This window comes from Aspergillus tanneri (assembly GCF_003426965.1).
Source record: "Aspergillus tanneri strain NIH1004 chromosome Unknown AapTan_1_pilon_pilon_pilon, whole genome shotgun sequence".
In the NCBI taxonomy this organism is placed as follows: Eukaryota; Fungi; Ascomycota; class Eurotiomycetes; order Eurotiales; family Aspergillaceae; genus Aspergillus; species Aspergillus tanneri.
Genome location: NW_022984628.1, coordinates 43,261 through 63,491, shown reverse-complemented (window position 1 = coordinate 63,491; position 20,231 = coordinate 43,261). Strand labels below are relative to the sequence as shown.

The window sequence follows — 20,231 nt, the reverse complement described above, 5'->3', positions numbered from 1 at the left end:
GAACATAGAACAAAACTAACAATTTAATCCACGATCTTTCTCTATCTTACCATTTGGAATAATAATATCCCTATTAAAAAATATAAGCCCGAAAACAGCCGATTTAGAGGGAGAAAGAAGAAAAAGGGAAAAAAGCCTTATCTAACCGCCCATATTGCAACCCTGGTAGGATTATTATTATTATTATTCTTCCATATTATAGAGCATTTTTCAGTCAGAGACTATGCATGCTCTACCTACCACCCCTGGGTGGTAGGATTTGAACTAACAAACAGATACGTACATAGTGGGTAAAATCAAACATGAATAAGCAGTATGACATTCTAGGAGTGGGGAGGACCTTATAAAAGGGGTTAAACCATGTGGAATTCCAACTCTTTTAACTGTTTTTGCTCTGTTTTCCTTTTTCTACTATTTGTTTTTGACTATTTTTGTTTTAAGGATCCAGGAGCCACTTTCTAGTGGCGATCCCGGTTTCCTTTAAGAATTTAACCAGTTGCTCTTGCCCTGCTTTCTTTGTAAACAGATAAGGCAGATTTCGGTCTTTTTTGTCTAGGGTCTCTATAGACCCTTTTCTAATATCCCTAAATGCCTGGCACTGAAAAAGTAGGTGGTGCGGAGTTTAGCACTTGTCGCTGCAGCACGATGTGCATATATCGCTATCGTAGTTAGGTGTTCGAACTAGATAGGATCTAAAATACCCATGCCCTAGCTTTAGCTGGATAATGGTTGACCAGGTCTGCTTGGGAAGCTTTAGGGGGCTTGGTTTCTATAAAGCTATGGAATTAAAGCCCCTATATTGATACTTTTCCTAGCATTTTCCCATGCTTATCCCAATCCTCAAGGCATTTCGCTTTGAGCTCTCGTTTAAGATGGCTAACTGAAATAGGATATTTATAATATTTACTTGTCCATTCTGCGCCGTATTTCGCTGCTTCGTCAGCTTTGGCATTACCAAAAATTCCCTGATGGCCTGGAACCCATTGGATATGAATATTGATATTCTTTTCCTTAATTCTAGTTACCTATTTAAAGATTCTTTGGTATGGTTCATAGCTGGTGTCTGCTAATTAAAGCCTTTTTAGGGCTGCTTGACTGTCCGAAAAGATGTAGATATCTAAAGTTGGAATTTAAATAGCCTTAAATGCTTGTTTTAATACTTTTGGATAGCAAATAACTCCACATCGTAGACCTTGTATTCATGACCTAGATTCCACGCCCAAACCTTTTGATTTTAAGGATTATTCTCTAGGAGGAAAATTCCTGCTCCGTTTTGACCACTCTGCAGCTGGGATCCATCTGAATAGAAGATAATTTTGTGGTTATCCCTATTAGCAAGCCATTGAGATATTAGCGTCTTGTGTTCCTGGGCTGCTTGCTCTTTTGGTTTGCTAGATATAGATATATCTACTACTTGGTTTAACGGTTGGGACCAGGGCGGTAGGGTTTGATCTAGCGTCTGAAAGGTGCCTTTCCACGTCTTAAAGGAGAATAGTGCTAGCAGTCGGATTAACTGGCTAGGGTATTTTCTCTTTCTCTCTCTAGGATGGTATTCAGGGTCTTCTGCATCTAGTAATCTAGGTTTCTCGTTCCAATCCAAAACCTTGATTGGTTAATGGAGAATTCCCCCGGTTTTAGCATAAATGTGGTGGGGAGTCTGCTTTAAATTGCATGGGATTTTATAAAATAAGCAGTTCTAAGTACGTAGTTTCTGCAGATTTTATTAAATCTAATTAATGGTGGAGGCAGGGATGCTTCTATTTCCATGGCCAGTACAGGCGATGTTTTAAAAGTCCCTAGAATCTTTCTTAGAGCTGTGTTTTGCAGTTTTTGGTAGTGGTCTACCAAATACTGTTGGCCTTTCCACCATAAAGGGACTCCATAATCTGCAATGGAGGAAACACAAGCAATATAAAGTTGTCTCATGGCTTGAAAACTTAGCCCCTTTCTGTATTTGAAAGCCTCGCTATTTGGTGAAATATTCAGGTTGCAGATGCAACTCTAAATTGGACATGTTCCTTGAAAAGGAGTTTAGAATCTAAGTAGATTCCTAGCCATTTTACCATTGGGCTTGGTTTGACTTTGATATTGTTATCTAGTCTAACTTGGGTGTCTTCCTTTTCTTGATCCGGTTGTTTAGAGCTAAATAATAAGCTCTATTTTATCCTGTGAATTAGATATGGTCTTTGGCTCCTTTTTGAAATATTGCGTTGGCTACCAGCTCGATTTGCCTGCAGTTATTTCTAGGCTTTTAGAGCTGATAGTTAGGCATATATCATCCATATAGCTAGGCTTTTAAATATTTTTAAATGCTTCCCTTGCATCACCACCTAGTTCCTCATACATTTCAAGCTGGAAAAGCTCTTTAATATATATAAGGAACAGAATAGGTGATATAGGTGATCCTTGGGGATCCCTACTTGGACTGGTGTCTCCTTGCTGGTTTCCCCGTCAAACGCGAGGAATACTCTTCTATCTAACATAAATGACTTGATCCACCTAATCAGGCTCTGTGGAAGGCCTAGTTTAAGGCAAACACGAAGTAGCTGATTAAGCGAGACATGGTCAAACGCCCCTTTTACATCAATAAAAAGGGCTGTGGTGACCTCTTTATTATGTTTTGCGAGCTCTATGTCATGGACTAGAGATAGTGCTGTATCAATTGCAGATATTCTTTTTCTTCCCCATTTGGTCATGGTAAAGGATTGATTGCGGGAGTTCGGCTAGATAAGATAATCTAGTTGCAATAATCTTTTCTACCACTTTGCCTAGGCAGTTAAGCAGGGAAATAACTCTGTAGGCCTTGGGCTTAGAGTAGTCCCTTTTGGCCAACCCTGGTAGGAGTTGCGATATGGGCGGTTGAAAGACAAAGTTAGCTATATTTTCCCCTAAATTGTATTTTGGCTCGCTAAGCAATTTTAGATTTCCTGAGAATGTCGACCTTGCTATGATGCACATTATTGGAGAGCACATGGCGAAAGTCATCGATGGCCCATCCAACATTTTGGAGTATCTCACGAAGGACAACCTATTAAATACTATGAGCAAGCTTTGGGAATTGCCTACTACTCTGAATATTTGGCTCGGGTGGTATCTCAAATTGTGTATCGTCATCCTCATATGAGTATCCTTGAGATTGGTACATTTATCTATTTATGAGGCTCACAGAGAACTTGACTGAATGAATCTACTCCATTTAGGTGCTGGAACTGGCAGTGCAACGAAGAAAGTCATCAGCACTATTGGGCGTAGATTTGCTAGCTATACTTTCACAGATATATCGAGCGGGTTCTTTGACAATGCCAGGGAGCTCTTCTCCAGTTATGAGGATTATATGCTCTTCAAGGTCCTTGATGCTGAGAAGGACATTGTCTCGCAAGGATTTTCAGAGCATTCATACCATCTCATTATTGCATCATTTGTACTCCATGCGACGTCGAAATTGGAACACACTCTGAGCAACATTAGACGGCTGGTGAAACCCGGTGTATATCTGGTCATGCTCGAGGCTATAAATCTCGAGCAGTCTCGTTTAGGATACATTTTGGATCTTTCCCTGGATGGTGGCTTGGTGCTGACGATGGCCGATTACTCTCTCCTTGCGTTACCAACGAGGAATGGGATCGGCTGCTGCTCAAGACCGGCTTTTCTGGCGTTGATATTGTTACATCAGATGTGGATGCACTTCCATTCCCTGCATCTGCTATCGTATCCCAAGCGATGGACCAAACTGTTCAGTTCCTTCGCGATCCCTTGGGGTCGTCCAGTGCTGACGTCTTCGATCCCATGACGGAGTTTCTAGTTGTTGGTGGAATCTCGGATGCGGTGCGTCATGTACGGAAGGAAATTCTTTACCATCTGAAATCACGCTTACGTCAAGCCATTACGTCCACTCCGCAACAATCAAATTTCTTGTTAAGTTCTCTTACCGCACCTTTAACCGCCTTCCTACTAAATTGTAAGAATAAAGCTAGTCCATATTGGGACATCATGTGAATATATATACCCAATACTCCTCACAGAAGGGTTGGTAGGGCGGAACATCCTTCTGAATACAATCACTTCAGAACCCCCCAATAATTCAACATAAATCTAGCTGCATAAAGATAAAGTGTATTATAAAGATGTATATCTACTACGTACTGGTAGGTCTTTTTCTTCTTTCTATCTGCTACGAATATGGGATCGGCCCGAAGGATTACCAGAAGGATCGTCGAAGTCCTCGCTTATATATGTCTTCCCACAGACAAATTCCTGTATACTAAGTTCGCTCATCCAATTTAATGGCTTAGTTCTCTCTATTTAATACCAAGTCTTTATCAGTTGGCAAAGAATCACCTACGCGAATAAGCGCTGCTTCTAGTGCGGTTGACATATCTCGAGGCGATGATACCCCGGCTGGGAGCTTCGGCATTATCAACACACCTCAAGTCAGTGAAGATGAGAGTAGCTTGCTGCATCAAGATAACCCGAGCAAGTAAATATTCCCGAACAGTCGGGAAACATTATTGGCTCAGGGTGACGCAAGGAACCACTATCATTTGCATAATCCCGTTTCTGGTTCCTCCGTCTATACCTCGAGGATCTAACTACATTTAATATCACCTGTTCAATGCGGCTCGAAGGCCCTTTGTCTGCTGATGCCCTCGAACGAGCAGTTCGAGTGGTAGGCGAACGACATGAAGCCCTCAGGACGTGCTTATCCGTCGAGAATGGAGAATCACCCGTGCAAACCATCCTCGTGCAATCAACGTTGGGACTGGAAAGGAAGAGTTATCGCATTATGACTAATGTTGAAGATGGTACTAGGGAAATTAGTAATCGCATTTATAACATTGAGCATGGGCAGATGATGAGGATTCTCTTGTTGTGCCCTACAACGGCGTCCGCTACACCTCAAGTGCACTACCTGATAATTGGCTACCATCATATCAATATGGATGGTGTTAGTCTTGAGGTGATTCTATCCGATTTGCAGAAGGTTTACCAAAGACAGTCTCTTAGTATGTAAGTTCTTCAGTACCCCGATTTTGCTGCCAAGCAATGTCAGGAGCGAGACGATGGGTCGTGGAATAAAGACCTCACCTTCTGGAAAAGAAAATTTCCTGATATACCACCGGAATTTCCGATATTACCTCTCACGACTGTAACCGACCGTAAAACTCTGTTACAATATGGTCACTACCGAGTACAACAACGCCTGGACGTGAGTCTTGGAAGACAAATCCGCCAGGTTTGCAAATCTGCCAAGTCAACTCCGTCGCATTTTTACCTGGCAGCGTTTGTTGCACTGCTCTGTCGACTGGCTGACCCTATCACCTCGACGGGCTTCAACCATGACGGCAGTATCTTCGCCTACGCCGCGAGCTACGACTGGAACAAGGGCTTCCGCTACAACACCCCCGAAGATCCCATGCGCGTGGTGTTCCACCCTGTCGACGACGCCGAATGTAGGCCCAAGAACCCCGTCAAACGATAAGCGCAAATGTGCCAAGAAAAAAAAGAAGAAAAAAAACAAGTCCATCCTATTACCAAGGTTGGGGCCTCAATGCTTAAATTTACTACATACAACAAAATGTTCACAACTGCAAAACCTTGGCCACCACCTCATCTGCACTCTCATTCTTCACCCCCAGCAGGGGGGAATCCGACGCCTCCCACGAAGGAGCCATGGCACATCGGGCCTGTCCTTCATCGTACATCTGCGCGACCACCAATTCCAAAATCCAGCCGCCCATGCCCGCCTGAAACTTACGCTGTCCGCTCTCGATCAGGGTCTGCGCTGAGGTGCGCTGCACTGGCCATTGTCGGCCCGTGACGCGCTGGAAAGCCTCCAGCAGCTCGGTTTGGTTGGTGATGATCGACAGGACCTTCACGAACCGATTCGCCGTCTCGTCGGGATGCTGCAGGACGCCGACGACCGACTGCCCGATGCCTGCGAGGGTGGTGGCGGTGAATTTCTCCGTGCCAGAGTCGTAGATGAGGGCCGAACACCGGGCGATGTCGAAGCCCATCAGAGGGAATCGCTTCATTGCCTACACCAAACAGGAAAGAAAAATGAACCACGAGTCAGCACGACAAAAATTCCCCTCCTCTCATACACACAAAAAAGAAAGAAAAAAATAGGCAAGCCTTACCCAATCAATAGGATTCCCCGAGGTGATACCAGTGAACGTAAAGTTGGGATTCGCCTTGGCCTTCGCTCTAGCCAGTTCCCAACCGGCGCGACGATGAGCGTGAATGGCGCGGAATTCCGGTAGGTTGCGGAAATCCGGGCCCCAGCCAAAATCGTCGACGATAAATCGCTTGACGCCGGCGGCTTCGGCGGCCTCGATCATGGTGACCTGCGCACCGATGCCGCCGGGGCCGACCACGCAGATGGCGGCATCCTGGCCTGCGAGGGCAGTGGTCAGGTTCTCGAGGGTGTAGCTGGTGCGGATGACGGGCAGGCCGGCGGGGAAAGTCGAGGAGGACTCGGTACGGGTGATGATGGTGATGTTAAAGCCGGCGCATTGGAGGGTGGCGGTGATGGGAGTGCCAAAGTTGCCCGATGCCCGTGCGGGGGTCAGTTTCAAGGGAGGGGGATTTTTTAATCACAGAGGGGTAGTAGACATTGGACATACCCCGAAGATGGCAACTTTCTGGATAGTGGTGGTCATGTTTGTATTCTTAGTTAATATGTTGTTGGTATTGATGGCGGGTGGTTTAGGGCTAAATTAATCCTATGAGGGGAAAAAGAGAAAAACACTCAAGGGGAGATTGCATTATAGCGTGGTGGTGTTGCAACCTGAGGCATGTAATTCGATAGATAGAACATAAAAGAGCATTGGGATAACATTAGTAATCCAACTCGAGTCATAACAAAGAGATTTCTCTTGCGGAAAACAGACGACGTGTTTGCATGATCCTTTGCTTTCGTTTGCAGGTTATAGATGCCAAGCGATTGGTCATGATGTGATAATGATAACTTGTTAGATATACGGCTAGTCCCGAAGAGGAAATAGAGTACGATTGGTAAAAAGGTCTTATTTGAATGAATTGAGCTGGTTGGTGTCTTCTTGATTATTCTTCTTGGTTATTCTTTGTTATGAATATGGGATCGGCCCGAAGGATTACCCGAACGATCGGCGAAGTCCTCGCTTATATATGTCTTCCCACAGACAAAATTCCTGTATACTAAGTAAGTTCGCTCATCCAATTCAATGGCTTAGTTCACTCTATTCAATGCCAATTCCTCTGACCTACTGCAGTTCCACAACATTCTTGATTGATTATCTTGTTGTGTGCTCCGCGGGGGTTTTACCCCGATCCAGTCACATGATTCCGGTCCACCAACGGCCATATTATTTGACATAACTATCTGACGAGTCCGAATCCGAACTCGGGGGACGAGCCTCACCTCCGACTGGTCCCCCGACCGAAACTACAGTGAGTACAGATCGGAGTACAATCCTCACGCAGTCTTTATCTGGCATCAGACCAGTGTTACGGAAACACTATAATCCGCCCGACTTGGCGGTGCGGAGTATCTGACGATCGATTCAACCCCTGAATCCTTTAGATAATTGAACGCCTCAATGAGAACATAGGGAACCGCTTAGTAGGCTCAGTTGGTTGAGATACTACGATTCCTGGTGTTTCCACTGAATGACATCTACTTCCTAATTAGGCTAGTTGGCCTGTAGTTGATAGAATAGCTCCCTGTGCATCACTTCCCCTGAGTTCACAACAACTGCTGTTTTCCTTGATGATGTCTTCGCAGTTTATGTCGGTCAATATCAAATCTTTCGCAATTATTTGATCGTTTCTCCAGGTCCCAACGAATTGATTGCTTCTATTGCCGCTTCAATTGGATCCATATTCGTTGATATATGAGGAGTTGAAAACATGAAGTCTAAAAGTCGGTGAGTAAGAGCAATCGGGCGGCAGGCGGGAACGGGCGGCAGATGGGCGGCAACGTTAGTGTTTCCGTAACAATAATTAAATCTACAATCAGAATATGCTAGTTGCCCATTCCGAAAGAATTAAAATAGCATGAATTAGCGTCTGCTCTGGGTCCTCTGTATATCAAAGACATACAATAACTGTGTAGTTTATGACTTGTCCTAATCTATTTTATCTATCTCTACGGCGTTATCTTCACCACTTTGCTGTCTTGTTTACTATTCAACCTCATCTTCTCTCTTTTCTTCAGGGCTGGATGTGGCCATCACTGCTTGATTTCTAAAATTACATCAACGGGCAAAAAAGGCACATTGTTAGGTCTGCGACCACACACCAAACCCCTAAACTACTAAATATATGTCATATATAATGAGGCCATTTCTCCTTGGTATAGTGGTTTACCTGTCTTCCCATTTTCTATTTGTAAAGTTAAGAAAAGACAGGGGTAGAAAGAGAAAGAGTACCGTACAGGGCAATAGATCGGATGGCCCTGAAACCAGTGACTAATGGACCTGATCCGACCGATTAAGTGTCGTCTGTACATGGAAAGCACAAATACCGTAGCTTTCTCTTAGAAATTAGATTGTGTTGATCGGACCTACAAATCAGATAGTAGAATTGGCGCCACCGTGAACAGGGGGCGTGAATATAGGCCTTATTTAAAGACAAAGATGACGTGGTGTTGTTAAATATATTGGGATTAGGTTGGACCGACACTTTATATCAAACAAGGCAATAACTGTATCCAACAGTTACCTGGATATCAGGATAAGCTAGTTTGGCTCACCATTTTTTTGGATGGGATACCTCGCATTAACAGTGTCGTGAACATATCAACTGCGCGAGAATAGAAGGTTCTTGTTTACTCGGCCCTAAAGTTAAACGAGCCGGTAAATAGTATTCTTCCGCAAGAAGCCACAAAAATCTCTGAAACTCCTACTTATCAACAAACCATATAGTCCAGAAAAATATCCGTCCCACATGGAAGTGATACACAAGTTTAGCTAGTTACAATACACTGATGAGCTTTAATGCAAGCTGCCACATGGTACTTGTAGCCCCTGTCTAATGTGTATCCTTAAAGTGATAATAGGCGGTGATTCTAAGTATCAACGACAGTACCAGTTGCCCATGCTAGTTCACTTCGGCCGTTTTCTGATGCAGGTGTTACGTTCCCCTTACCCTCTCTAAGGGTCTGCTGTTTCCACCCCACTGTTGCCAAGGTGCTTTGGCTGTCCTATGGGGTAGCTGAAAATATATTGCCCTATGATATCCTGTTCAATAAGTCCCTATGGGGAATTGAACAGTCCTCAATACGCTGTCCAACTACAGCTTTGGGTTAGTCAATGAAGGAGAGACCCCACTAAAGTGCATCGCGGCCTTGGTACGATGTGAACAATAGTCTATATTAAGAGCAACTTCGATGATAAATAGGGATTTGAATGGCGTTAGGTCTCAAGTTGCTGATTAGGAAAGCTGCTGATCAGTTTCTAAAACATCTATAGAGAAATTACTGCCATCATTTAATACTGTATACCTACCTATGAAGTACCAGGTCACATCTATGAAGATATCGAGGCGGATATCTCTCCCATGGATATATTCATTCCGATCCGCCACGCAAGGACTGCGCCACCTTGTTGGCCGCGTGCCTACCCAGGACTTCCAATGACCCCATGCTCAGCATTTCTAGAACACTGATGTCAAACCTGAATGACTGCCTCCACCAAATACGCATCTCTACAGCAACCAATGAGTCCATGCCGAGCTCTGACAGCGGTAGCTGCAGATCGAGTCGGTCGAGTGGCTTCAGAAGTAGCGTGAATAACTTCCGCCCGATTTCGGTGGCTAAAGTTTTACTTGCCTCAGCTCCGGACAAGCTTGAAGGATCACTCTTGGCCGAAGCGAGGAAGATTCCCAGAGTATTATTTGTCCCAGGTTGCTCGCTCTTGGAACCAGCGGTGTTATGGTATACAGCCATCCGCCGATCCTTCTTCCATGGGCACCTGTTGCCGGGGTTCGACAGCGGCATAATCGAACGCAACCCAATCATGATCTTATCACCGCGAATACCACCTCCACCAGCAGGCTTCTGCTCCTCATCTGAAGTGCTGGTGACGGCTAACGCGAACGCATCGAGTACGCTCTGTTCGCACAGGCCAAACATCCCTGTTGCCTTCACCTTTTGCATCGCTGCATAGTTCTCTGAGAGGTAGCCTGCATCCGTGACGGCGCCAATGTCCAACGCTGATGCAGGAAGCCCGATGCTCCGACGGTAGCTAACAAAAGCATCCAGGAACGCGTTCGCAGCCGCATAGTTGGCCTGCCCGGGCTGACCGACAATGCCCGATAGAGAGCTGAAGAGGACAAAGAAGTCGAGATCTGCCCCGGCCGATAAGAGTTGCCGGTGGAGGTTCCACGTCCCCTGTACCTTAGGTTCGGTTACAGCGATCCATTCGTTCAGGGTCATCTGCGGAAAAGCCCGATCGCAAAGGACCATAGCCATTTGCACAACCCCCTTCAGTGGCTTTGGCGTGGACATGATGGCGCATTTCACGTCTGTCGGCTCCGCTACGTTTCCCTGACACATATGTACTTGACATCCCATGCTAACCAGCTCCCGAACAAAGCCAGCATGGTTGTTGAGTGTCGCACTAGGTGACAGGAAGAGCAGATGACGGGCCCCGCGCTCCACCATCCAGATCGCGATCATTCTCCCCAGCCCCCCTAGGCCCCCGACAAGAAGATAGGACGCATCCTCGTCGAATTCAACTTCTCGTTGTCCCTTAGTAATATCGGGAGGGCTGTATCCAGAGGCACTATGCATCGCAACCACGATCTTCCCAATATGGTGACCGGGTTGCATGAAGCGGAATGCTTCCTCTGTTCGATTGGCTTCGAAGACATGCAAGGGAGTCGCAGGTTTGATGTGTCCATGACTCGTAAACTGCTGGATTGAATTTAGTAGTCTGTGAGGGATCAGCAAAATGAGATGACTGAAGCAAATAAAAGCCGGTCCATATTAGTAGGGAAGAGTGGGGGGGGGAATCCCACCGGTTGATAACCAACGGTCTCTTTTCGCGGATATGGTCCATGTCTACCGCGCAATAGCCCCGGTTTGGCAAGAATATGCCCATATCAAGTTTTCCGGCTTCGAGCAGGTCACGCTTCCCGATCTCGACCATGGTCCCGAATTCAGCAACACAACGCCAAGTGTCGTGGAGCAGCTTGCCCGAGAGCGAATTCAGGGCCACGTCCACGCCTCGCCCCTGTGTTTCGATCATGATCCCGTCCACGAACGACCCGTCGCGGGAGCTGAATATACGGTGGCGCGGAACGGCTAGTTGCTCGGTGAGGTACTGCACCTTCTCCATACTACCCACGGTTACGAAGATCTCGGCACCGAGGAGCCGAGCAACTTGGATGGCCGCCATCCCAATGCCACCAGAGCCGCTGTGAATAAGCACGGACTAAACTCATTAGAACAGTCAGTAAATGTGAGCCTGCCATTCGCAGCATATTCGTGGTAAATTGTACCTGGCCCTTGTCAACATGGCCAACGTCCCTGAGGGCGTGAATCGCTGTCGCGTAAGCGACTGGCAACGACGCCGCGTCCACGAAGGTTAAGTGATCCGGGATCTTCACGCAGAGGATACTCGGGACAACAAGGAATGTGCTGAAGGTAGCCGTGCTCATCAACATAATCCGATCGCCAACACTTAGATTCGTCACGTTCTTGCCCACCCGCCGAACGACGCCGCTTGCTTCATACCCAAATCTTAGAGTCGACGATTTAATGATGCCAATTGCTGTGAGTATGTCCTATCCGGGATGGTTAGCCCCTGCTTCACGAAATGCAAAATCAGCACCCGAGCCAACCTTGAAGTTCAGTCCTACGGCATGAGTCTCCACCTCCACTTCGTCAATAACAGCAGCTGTGCACCATCTAACAGCAACTACATTTCTTGTCCTGTCTGCCACAATCATAGCTCGATTTACAAGAATCTGCATAAGGAAATGGATCTCCAAGGCCCACAAGAATAGAATGGTAAACAAAACCAGAATCCTGCGATAGATAGCTGAGTCAATATACGCAACCGAGAATTTATTAGATGGCCGGTGTTGTATGGAGATATTCTTTACCCTGTGGGAATAACTTCCTCTAGGAAGAGCCATCCAACTATAGCAATGGCTAGATTGGCGAATATCTCACCCCATACCATGACAAAGTATGGACTGCGATAAGGCGATGGATGAGCTCGTGTCTGTTTTATAGCGTTCCAGACAGTCAGAAATCCAAACCCCAAAGTAAAGCCAGCAGCGACACCAGCTAGCTTGAAGTCGTCAGCTGTCGCAGCCATTAATAGTATATAAACGGTACAGAAAAAGGGCAAATAGAAAGTTAAGCTGTGGTATAAATGAAGATGCTCTATAATGCTCACTTTAAAGGAGTGAAGAAACTGCCGCAGTGGATGTTAAATATATGGGAATAATTTTGCGTCTAGACTCGTACAGATTTACTTACAGTAAATTTTTAAATATGGAGAACGAAATTTAAATCAGATTATACGCCATCAAAAAGGGATTTTCTCATCAGCTTTAGGAGTTGGGTTTCCTGGTTTGTATCCTCGAAAACCATTACTGAATTCTATGCCCTTTTGCCCGGTCCATATTCAGTAACTGAACACTGTATTCCGAGATTGCGAGGGAACTTATGTAAATTGCCTTATTTGCTAATGCAAACCAATGATTGATTCTACAGTAAGCGGGCCGTTCACTTGTTCAAAGTACTGTATATGGATTGACCACTTTCTTTGCAAAAGGACAACAATAGACCTGGAATCTTTCATGTCTACAAGGCTCCTCCTCGCCAAGTGGAATACATTAGTAGAACAGTTGAAAGCCATTGAGTCAGTCACTACTTAATTTTTTTTTTTTTTTTTTTTTTTTTTTTTTTTTTTTTTTTTTTTTTTTTTTGAACAGGTTACAAAGGGAAATTTGTCTCGAGCACCCCTAGTGCGTAGTGCTGTAGTCGTTAGAGTCAAGCCTCCACATAAATTGATAAACACACTACTGTAGTGCCACTGCCGTCACGAGGCATGTCATAGGTAATGAGCAGACAAAAAGCCTACTAAATACGGAACATGAGAGTGCCTAACATGGCGCAAACTGATCTATAACCAAAGAGCAATCAGCAAGGCTGAAGCGAATGGACTTGTGCTATGCGTAGACATCGCACAAATACATCCAGCGAAAGCTAGCGTTGACCTTCGTCGTAAATGTGTTCATTGACTTTTGTGGTAGAAATAAATCATGTGATGTCCTAGTCGATAAAAGTAACGCCCTGGGAAACATATGCCACAGTGTTTAGTAAAGAGATTATTGGCCTGCGTTCAGAAGGTGGTGCAAATGGATGCTGGCTTCGGCCACTAAGTAAAAGGGCGGTGCTCATGGCTCCGAACGGGGGTTACTGTGATGAGAACCAGTGAAAAAGTTTAAAAGGGCGGCATGTCCTACTACACCAAGTATTCTTACACTACTCTTGCACATCACGGGAAATTTGGCAGTCCAACCCCTCCGCCATGTCAATAACTACGGCGCAAAGGTTTCATCATGGCCTTACCCAAAGGGGAACGAGGCAGAAAAGGGAGCCACTTCAGAAAGCAATGGTGGAAGCTACAGAGAGCATCAGGGATACCACCGAGACAGTTGATAGAGGTTCTGGATAAAATCCAGAAATGCCTAACGACAGCCAACCACACAGCCAGAAACGAGTCAGAAGCAAAAACCGCCCTTTTTATCGCCCATAAACTGATGAGCCGATATAATGTCACCCAGGCGGATCTGATTGCTGGTACTGACAGCGAAAGCAAAGCACAGTACGGAGGAAGAAGCGAGGTGACTATTACCAACACCAAGGACAGCTCCAAGCGAGTCATGAATGAGACCTTTGTCCGCAAATTGGCCCATGCGATGTGCACCTTCTTTGACTGCAAATGTTTCTCCACGGATCGCCGAACCTCCATATCCTGGACCTTTTTCGGCATCGCCGAAAACACCGTCCCGCGGCATTCGGATTCGAGATGGCGCATAATAAGATCCTGGACTGGGCGTGCGCTTACAAGGGTGGCAGCCCCACGTACAGCTATCGGATTGGTGTGGCCGATGGGCTTGTCGCCATGGCCAGACGCGAGAAGAAGAGAGAGCTTGAGGAGGTCCGGCGCAAGGAGCTGGATATGGTAGCTGCTAGGGAAAGAGAAGAGGCGATGGAGCGCCAACGGGTGCTGGATAGACTCACCAGCCTACCTTCGCCGGACGACTCTTCCGATGCGGACAGTTATTGCAGCGACAGTATGTCTGACTTTTTCGGACCAACGGATATTAAACCAGAAAATGGCAGTGAAGGAAAAGCCGATTTCAACGAGGCAGATGAGAGCGTAATCGATCTCACGGGCGATATTGAGGAAAGTATTGAGAAATTTATCAAGAAAGACTCACAGAGTACTGACCTCGTCGGCATCCCTCCCTTTGTGAAGCCTGAACCATCATCAAACCTCTAGCACCTGTTAAGAGCGAGAGCACTGCATTAAGCTCACTGTGGGCATCTGAGATGCAGCTGACTCGGTTTCGTGCAACTTCGGAGCAGGTTGCGGACGATTTTCTCAAGGAGCATGATATCAAGCTGCGACACTCCAAGAGGCGCTCAGTGGCAGCTCGAGACTCTAACGCATATCAACAGGGATGGATTGACAGTAAAAATATTGATTTCCATCAGAAACGCTTACATTCTTCTTAAGACTAAGCACCCTACGAATGGCTCCTATAATTATGTTCGATCTGGCTATGGTATAGCAATCGATAGGGAGTGATTTTTATCTTATATCGAAACCTAAATATATAAACGATTCAGAAATGGATAGTTCTTAAACCCACCACGATTTCCCTGGCTGGAACCTATACCAACTCAAAAATTGCTAAAGTATCCTTGCGACCCTAGAGCAGTGCTGACCGTCCGTATCTCCATCTTATAATAGACACTCTTAGCGAAACTTCATTGTATTATGTGAGTGCACGCGGCTTATTTCTGGTAGTGGATTCCAACCCACCTGGTCCCTTTCTAGTATAATTACTGCCCAGCGTGTCAGGTGTCTGAAAATTCCCGCAAATCCTGGCTATTTCCTCAGCTCTTGACGTATTTTCTTGATATGTGGAGCAGCACCAGCGTTCTCTAGAAGTGAGGCAACCCCAGCGTGCCCTATCTCTGTAGCAAGAATTAAGGGTGTGTATCCCGTATGACTATTGAGTCAACATGTACTCTGGCCTGAAACGAAAGCTTCACTGTTTCGCCCTGTCCTATTTTCACAGCTGGCGTAAGTGGGCTCTGTTCCAGAGGGGCTTGCTCGGAGATTGCTCCCACAGCCACTCAGTCCCTATGTGATTAGACATCTCCCATGTATGAAGCATCATCCAGATGATTTTGTGCTCTGCGCTAATAACCTTGCATACATTCTCTCTTTCCCAATCTAGGTTGGGCGAGTGTCAAGCAGAGCATTTTGTGAGACCAATAATTCAACGATGCACAATGGCCTGTGCCCAAAACAAAGGTGTACGGCTGAAATTGCTGTCAGGCCGGTAATCCACCTGTAATAACTGTAGAAGTAGAATGATAACCATATTTAGATATACAATTCCATAACAAACAATACAATATATCAATATTAATGCATGCTTATCAACAGAAAGCTTTCTATCTCATCTGGAGCAAAATCCACACGCATTCTGTATACCCTCTCCAGATATTTAAAAAGGCTGTTAACGATATCATTGTTAAAGTCCGCGGAGAAACTCGGCTATTTTTTTAATAGCAAGGAAGTTGGAATCGATGACAGTCCAAGGCCGCTCACGTAACTGACTAACCAAAGCTGTTTCATCGTCCGTGATCGCATGAGACAATTCACATTCCCCTAGAATGCTGGATCTATTGTTCTGGATCTCCTCAATGAGATCCATTGGCAATTCGCCAAGTATGAGTGGCTTCGCAATCGACTCCAACCGATGAAGTAAGCGGACGGTCCCCGGGTGAGTATTAGACACATAGGTAACAAGAGCATCGATTTGGGCATTAGTAAATTTGTGATTCACCCTGCAAGTATTTGTTAGCCGCCCACTCAGGAGACAAAAGGGTTAACGAAAAGGCAATTTGAGTTAGTAGGCGCTAGGGTAGGGTAATTATTTAGAAAGGCGAATATATTTCATACATTAGGGTCATCAGCTTATCGCCAAATGTCAGCGACACGCCAACTCCAACCGTACCCGCAAGTCTCCAACACCATCTGCCCAGTCGCATATGGCCGGTTACAAAGTCGCGACGCTGTTTAACTGTACCTTGGCTGGAGATCCCATAGTATGCATTCGCGATGGCGTCAAGCATCAGAGATTGATTCTTCCTCGAATCTCCGCAAAGTTCATGATAATTCATGAAAAGTAACAATCGTGCACAAAACCTGCTGACTGCGTCTGTAATTTGATGGGAAGCAAGTAAATTTATATATTTTGCGGCTGCCTCTGCGCCTTTCCAAATAGGAGGCAGTCCAAGTACATGCAAACCTTGGAACTTATTGTACCTCCACTGAGCTAAGTTGCTCTTGAACCTTGGACGACAATATTGAGGGACGAAATATGTTGCCGCATGAAGAACCACTTGGACCTGGTGATCACTAAGTGATACAGCGCTTTTACCAAATCTGCATGCTTTCAGGAGCATCACACCCAACTTATGGGAGCCTATACGTGGCGGCTCTCTCTCTATTCGCCTTCGTTTGCGGTCTTCTGGAGACTTTCTGCTGCTTGGCTTAACGTGGCTAGATACTGACGAAGGAGCTTCTTCATTTGCTTCAACACAGGAAACGCAGGAACATTCTGTCGAAGACACAGAGCAACATGTGGCATTGTCATCATCAAATTCAGATGCTGTACAATAGGCTGGTTCAGAATGACTTAGAAACTGATGCCGGTTGGCATCTTTCGCCAAGCAGGAAGCATGGTAATTGACCTGGCTTAAAATTTGGTTAATTAAAGGAAGACTACCAGGCGTATCAGACGCATTCATTGCATGAATGTTTTTCTTGTGACGTGACCTTTCGTTACTCCGAGGTATATCACATTCGGCATAGTGGCCATGCGATGGTCGGGAATACAGCCCAACGCGACAGGGCGAAGAGCAGACTCTCACGGAATGAAACCCTTCTAATGATTCCTTTGTCACACCGAAATCAGCAGAATGGGCGACAGGTAATGGGCCATTCGATGTATTAGCGTGCGCCTTAGGCCTGCACGCTTTAAATGGGACCCTATGATTTTCTATTCTGGTAAGATGATCTTGCATAAAGACGTATTCGGAGGTAAAATGGCGAGCTTCTACCTGATGGATTCGGACTTCCAACAAGTCCTTGCTCATCGCTGCCCACATAGACGCGATTAAATTTGACACCACGAGCTTTAGCAAAAACGCTTTGAATTTGTGGACCATTCAGTGATTTTGCCGCCTCCAGAATCACACTGATCGATTCAGCCAGCTACTATAGTCAGTATTGCCTACCAAAGATGAGGCCTTGTATTTACATTGCAACATTCTTTCTCTGTCAAGACCACATAATTTAATCTGTCTTGATTTTCACATGTGTCCTGGGCAAAATTAACGATCGATACTATAGAATTCAAGGGTTATGTACTAACCTCTACGTAATGAGTCAGCTCGAACATCTCTGTCTGGGTTTATTCTTGATAACTGTAAGGCAAAATGCATTATGTGAAGAAGAAATGAGGGTGAACGCGTATTCTTAAAAAGCCTATTTATCAAAGGAATTAATCGTCTAGCGAAGCTGAGGGAGTATTCTTTTTTAGCACATTAAAATAGAAGATTCGGCTATTTTTTTCTCCTCCCCTCTTTTTTTTTTTTTTTTTTTTATGATAGGCAAAAGATTGAACAACACCATGGATCCGAATATAATATTTTACTTCGATAACAACCCAGGCTATTTAGAAATTCCGAGACTGGGTTTGCCACAGTGATTAAGCTTCCGAAAGCCTGGCTGCAATTTCCTAAGGTGAGCATCTAAAAGATTCCTCAGAAAATGCGGCAGAAATTGTATAAACACTTTTCACCAAAAGATAGCACTCGAATTTTCTCCGATATTGATCATGTTCATAACTGACTGCTCACTTAGCGCTACTAAATATTAGGCCATTTAAAATTATGCAACTAACCGAGCCAGGTAACGGTACCCAACGGTCTCTGCGTTGTAGTCATCCCTTCCTGGTTAGTTAATCTTCAGTAGTTGCTGCTTCATATTGTACCCAGGTCCACTTAGCAGAAGCTGACGATTAGTTGATCAATAAGTTCACTTTATTATATACATAAATTAAAAGGATTGACGACCTACAGCAATTAAACATATCCTTACTCTCTTCTGCATCGAAATTTTGTAAGAAATATCCGATAATGTCCTAGTCCTTCTATTATACTGTACATATAAAATATACCTCATAATACTAATAGCGAGGCTTTACCTTGCCCCTAGCCTGAGGGGTGGAGAAACAAATGGCGCTGGAAATATAATCAGTCCCTTTTGCATGTCATAATCTGAATGCAGGAAGCCCACACTTTGCCTCCTTGTGCTGCTCACCTTATCTAAGTGTTGTGGAACTCAGGGGGAAATGGGGCGTAGGGAGCTATTCCATCAACTACAGGCCAACTAGCCTAATTAGGAAGTGGATGTCATTCAGTGGAAACACCAGGAATCGTAGTATCTCAACCAACTGAGCCTACTAAGCGGTTCCCTATATTCTCATTGAGGTGTTCTTCTCTCTAAAGGATTGAGGGGTAGAATGGATCGGTAGATATTTCCGCACCGCCAAGTCGGGCGGATTATAGTGTTTCCGTAACACTAAGCAACCGAGTATAGCATCATCCGATGATAGCCGTGATTAATGTCAGAGGCCACAAACATGCGATCCTCACTTGTTTCCAATGTGTTGTGGAACTCAGGGGAAATGGGGCGTAGGGAGCTATTCCATCAACTACAGGCCAACTAGCCTAATTAGGAAGTAGATGTCATTCAGTGGAAACACCAGGAATCACAGTATCTCAACCAACTGAGTCTCTTGCATTCCTATCTAGGTGCTCACCTCTAGATCTTGGGTGCTCCCCTATCTAAAGGATTCAGGGGTTAAATCGATTGTCAGATACTCCACACCGCCAAGTCGGGCGGATTATAGTATTTCCGTAACACTCCCCTTCGTTCAATACCCCGTAGCCTTTCCATAAATGAATGAAATGAAGCCATACAGACTTCCGAAACAGGAAATAAACAAAACAATTGCGGAGGGGTGTTGAACGCCTCTAATAATCAATCTGAAGGTCCTAGATGTTGCATCCATAGGATCTTAGTTCTCCAACCCATTTAGTTGCAACTTCTTAACCATTTGCTTTAATCCTTTAACCCGTACTGCCTTCGTGAGTCCATCCGCAAGCATTTCAGATATAGGAATATAAATTGCCTTAATGTCACTATGTTCGATGAAATCCCTGATTGCATGGTATTAGATGCGAATATGCTTGCTCCGTAGGTGATTAACCGGGTTGTTTGCGAGTACCAAAGCTCCCTGGTTATTAACACCTAATCTAACTGCTCCGCATGGCTTGCGAATAGCTATAAGAAAGTGTCTAATCCAGATTGCATGCTTAGCAGCTTCTGCAGCAGCAATATATTCAGCTTTAGTAGTAGACGTAGCAGTTATGGGCTGCTTTCTACTGCACCAGCTAATTAGTCCTCCGGCCATGTAAAATATGTACACACTAGTTAAGCGATATTTTGTTGCATTTCCATATAATAAATCAAAGTATCCAATTAATCCCATTGTTCCTTTACTCCCCTTTAAGCTATATTTAATACTATAACTTATAGTCTTCTTCACATATCGGAGAATATGTTTCGATGCTCGAAGATAAATATTTTTTAGGTTCTGCAAGATATTGGCTTAATCGGTTGACATGGAATTAAATGTCAGCTCTGGTTCCACCAGCCAAGTATGTCAAGCGTCCAATAATTTTTCTATATTTTTATGCAGATCCCGGGTTAGTTTGCGGGAATTTTTATTATTTAGATCAATGCTGGGACTTAATAGAAGATCTTAATCTCTTAAATCTAGCATTCCAAATTCCTCCAAAATAGAGTATGCATAGAACTCCTGGTCAAGCTAGATAAAGTCCTTTCCCCAGGTTATCC

At 45.0% G+C, this 20,231-nt stretch overlaps 6 protein-coding genes across 6 annotated transcripts; 3 read left to right on the top strand and 3 right to left on the bottom strand.

Annotated features, from left to right (window-relative positions):
• Window positions 1-3,120: 3,120 nt before the first annotated feature.
• Window positions 3,121-3,790, top strand: ATNIH1004_002098 (class I SAM-dependent methyltransferase; the record flags this gene model as incomplete). The annotated part of the gene is made up of 2 exons (XM_033566793.1): window positions 3,121-3,139; window positions 3,201-3,790. The coding sequence occupies 2 exons, from the start codon at window positions 3,121-3,123 to the stop codon at window positions 3,788-3,790; spliced, it is 609 nt and encodes a 202-aa protein (XP_033428788.1).
• Window positions 3,791-4,612: 822 nt separating this feature from the next.
• ATNIH1004_002097 (Nonribosomal peptide synthetases (NRPS)) lies at window positions 4,613-5,479 on the top strand (the record flags this gene model as incomplete). The annotated part of the gene is made up of 2 exons (XM_033566792.1): window positions 4,613-4,957; window positions 5,021-5,479. 2 exons carry the CDS (start codon window positions 4,613-4,615, stop codon window positions 5,477-5,479), a joined length of 804 nt encoding a protein of 267 aa, XP_033428787.1.
• A 100-nt stretch (window positions 5,480-5,579) lies between these two features.
• Window positions 5,580-6,659, bottom strand: ATNIH1004_002096 (uncharacterized protein; the record flags this gene model as incomplete). Its single annotated transcript, XM_033566791.1, has 3 exons — window positions 5,580-6,035; window positions 6,138-6,473; window positions 6,624-6,659. 3 exons carry the CDS (start codon window positions 6,657-6,659, stop codon window positions 5,580-5,582), a joined length of 828 nt encoding a protein of 275 aa, XP_033428786.1.
• Window positions 6,660-9,547: 2,888 nt separating this feature from the next.
• On the bottom strand, window positions 9,548-11,931 carry ATNIH1004_002095 (type I polyketide synthase; the record flags this gene model as incomplete). Its single annotated transcript, XM_033566790.1, has 4 exons — window positions 9,548-10,913; window positions 10,999-11,414; window positions 11,482-11,766; window positions 11,824-11,931. 4 exons carry the CDS (start codon window positions 11,929-11,931, stop codon window positions 9,548-9,550), a joined length of 2,175 nt encoding a protein of 724 aa, XP_033428785.1.
• A 2,009-nt stretch (window positions 11,932-13,940) lies between these two features.
• On the top strand, window positions 13,941-14,740 carry ATNIH1004_002094 (uncharacterized protein; the record flags this gene model as incomplete). Its single annotated transcript, XM_033566789.1, has 2 exons — window positions 13,941-14,445; window positions 14,505-14,740. The coding sequence occupies 2 exons, from the start codon at window positions 13,941-13,943 to the stop codon at window positions 14,738-14,740; spliced, it is 741 nt and encodes a 246-aa protein (XP_033428784.1).
• A 1,031-nt stretch (window positions 14,741-15,771) lies between these two features.
• Window positions 15,772-16,423, bottom strand: ATNIH1004_002093 (uncharacterized protein; the record flags this gene model as incomplete). The annotated part of the gene is made up of 2 exons (XM_033566788.1): window positions 15,772-16,087; window positions 16,203-16,423. The coding sequence occupies 2 exons, from the start codon at window positions 16,421-16,423 to the stop codon at window positions 15,772-15,774; spliced, it is 537 nt and encodes a 178-aa protein (XP_033428783.1).
• Window positions 16,424-20,231: the final 3,808 nt, after the last annotated feature.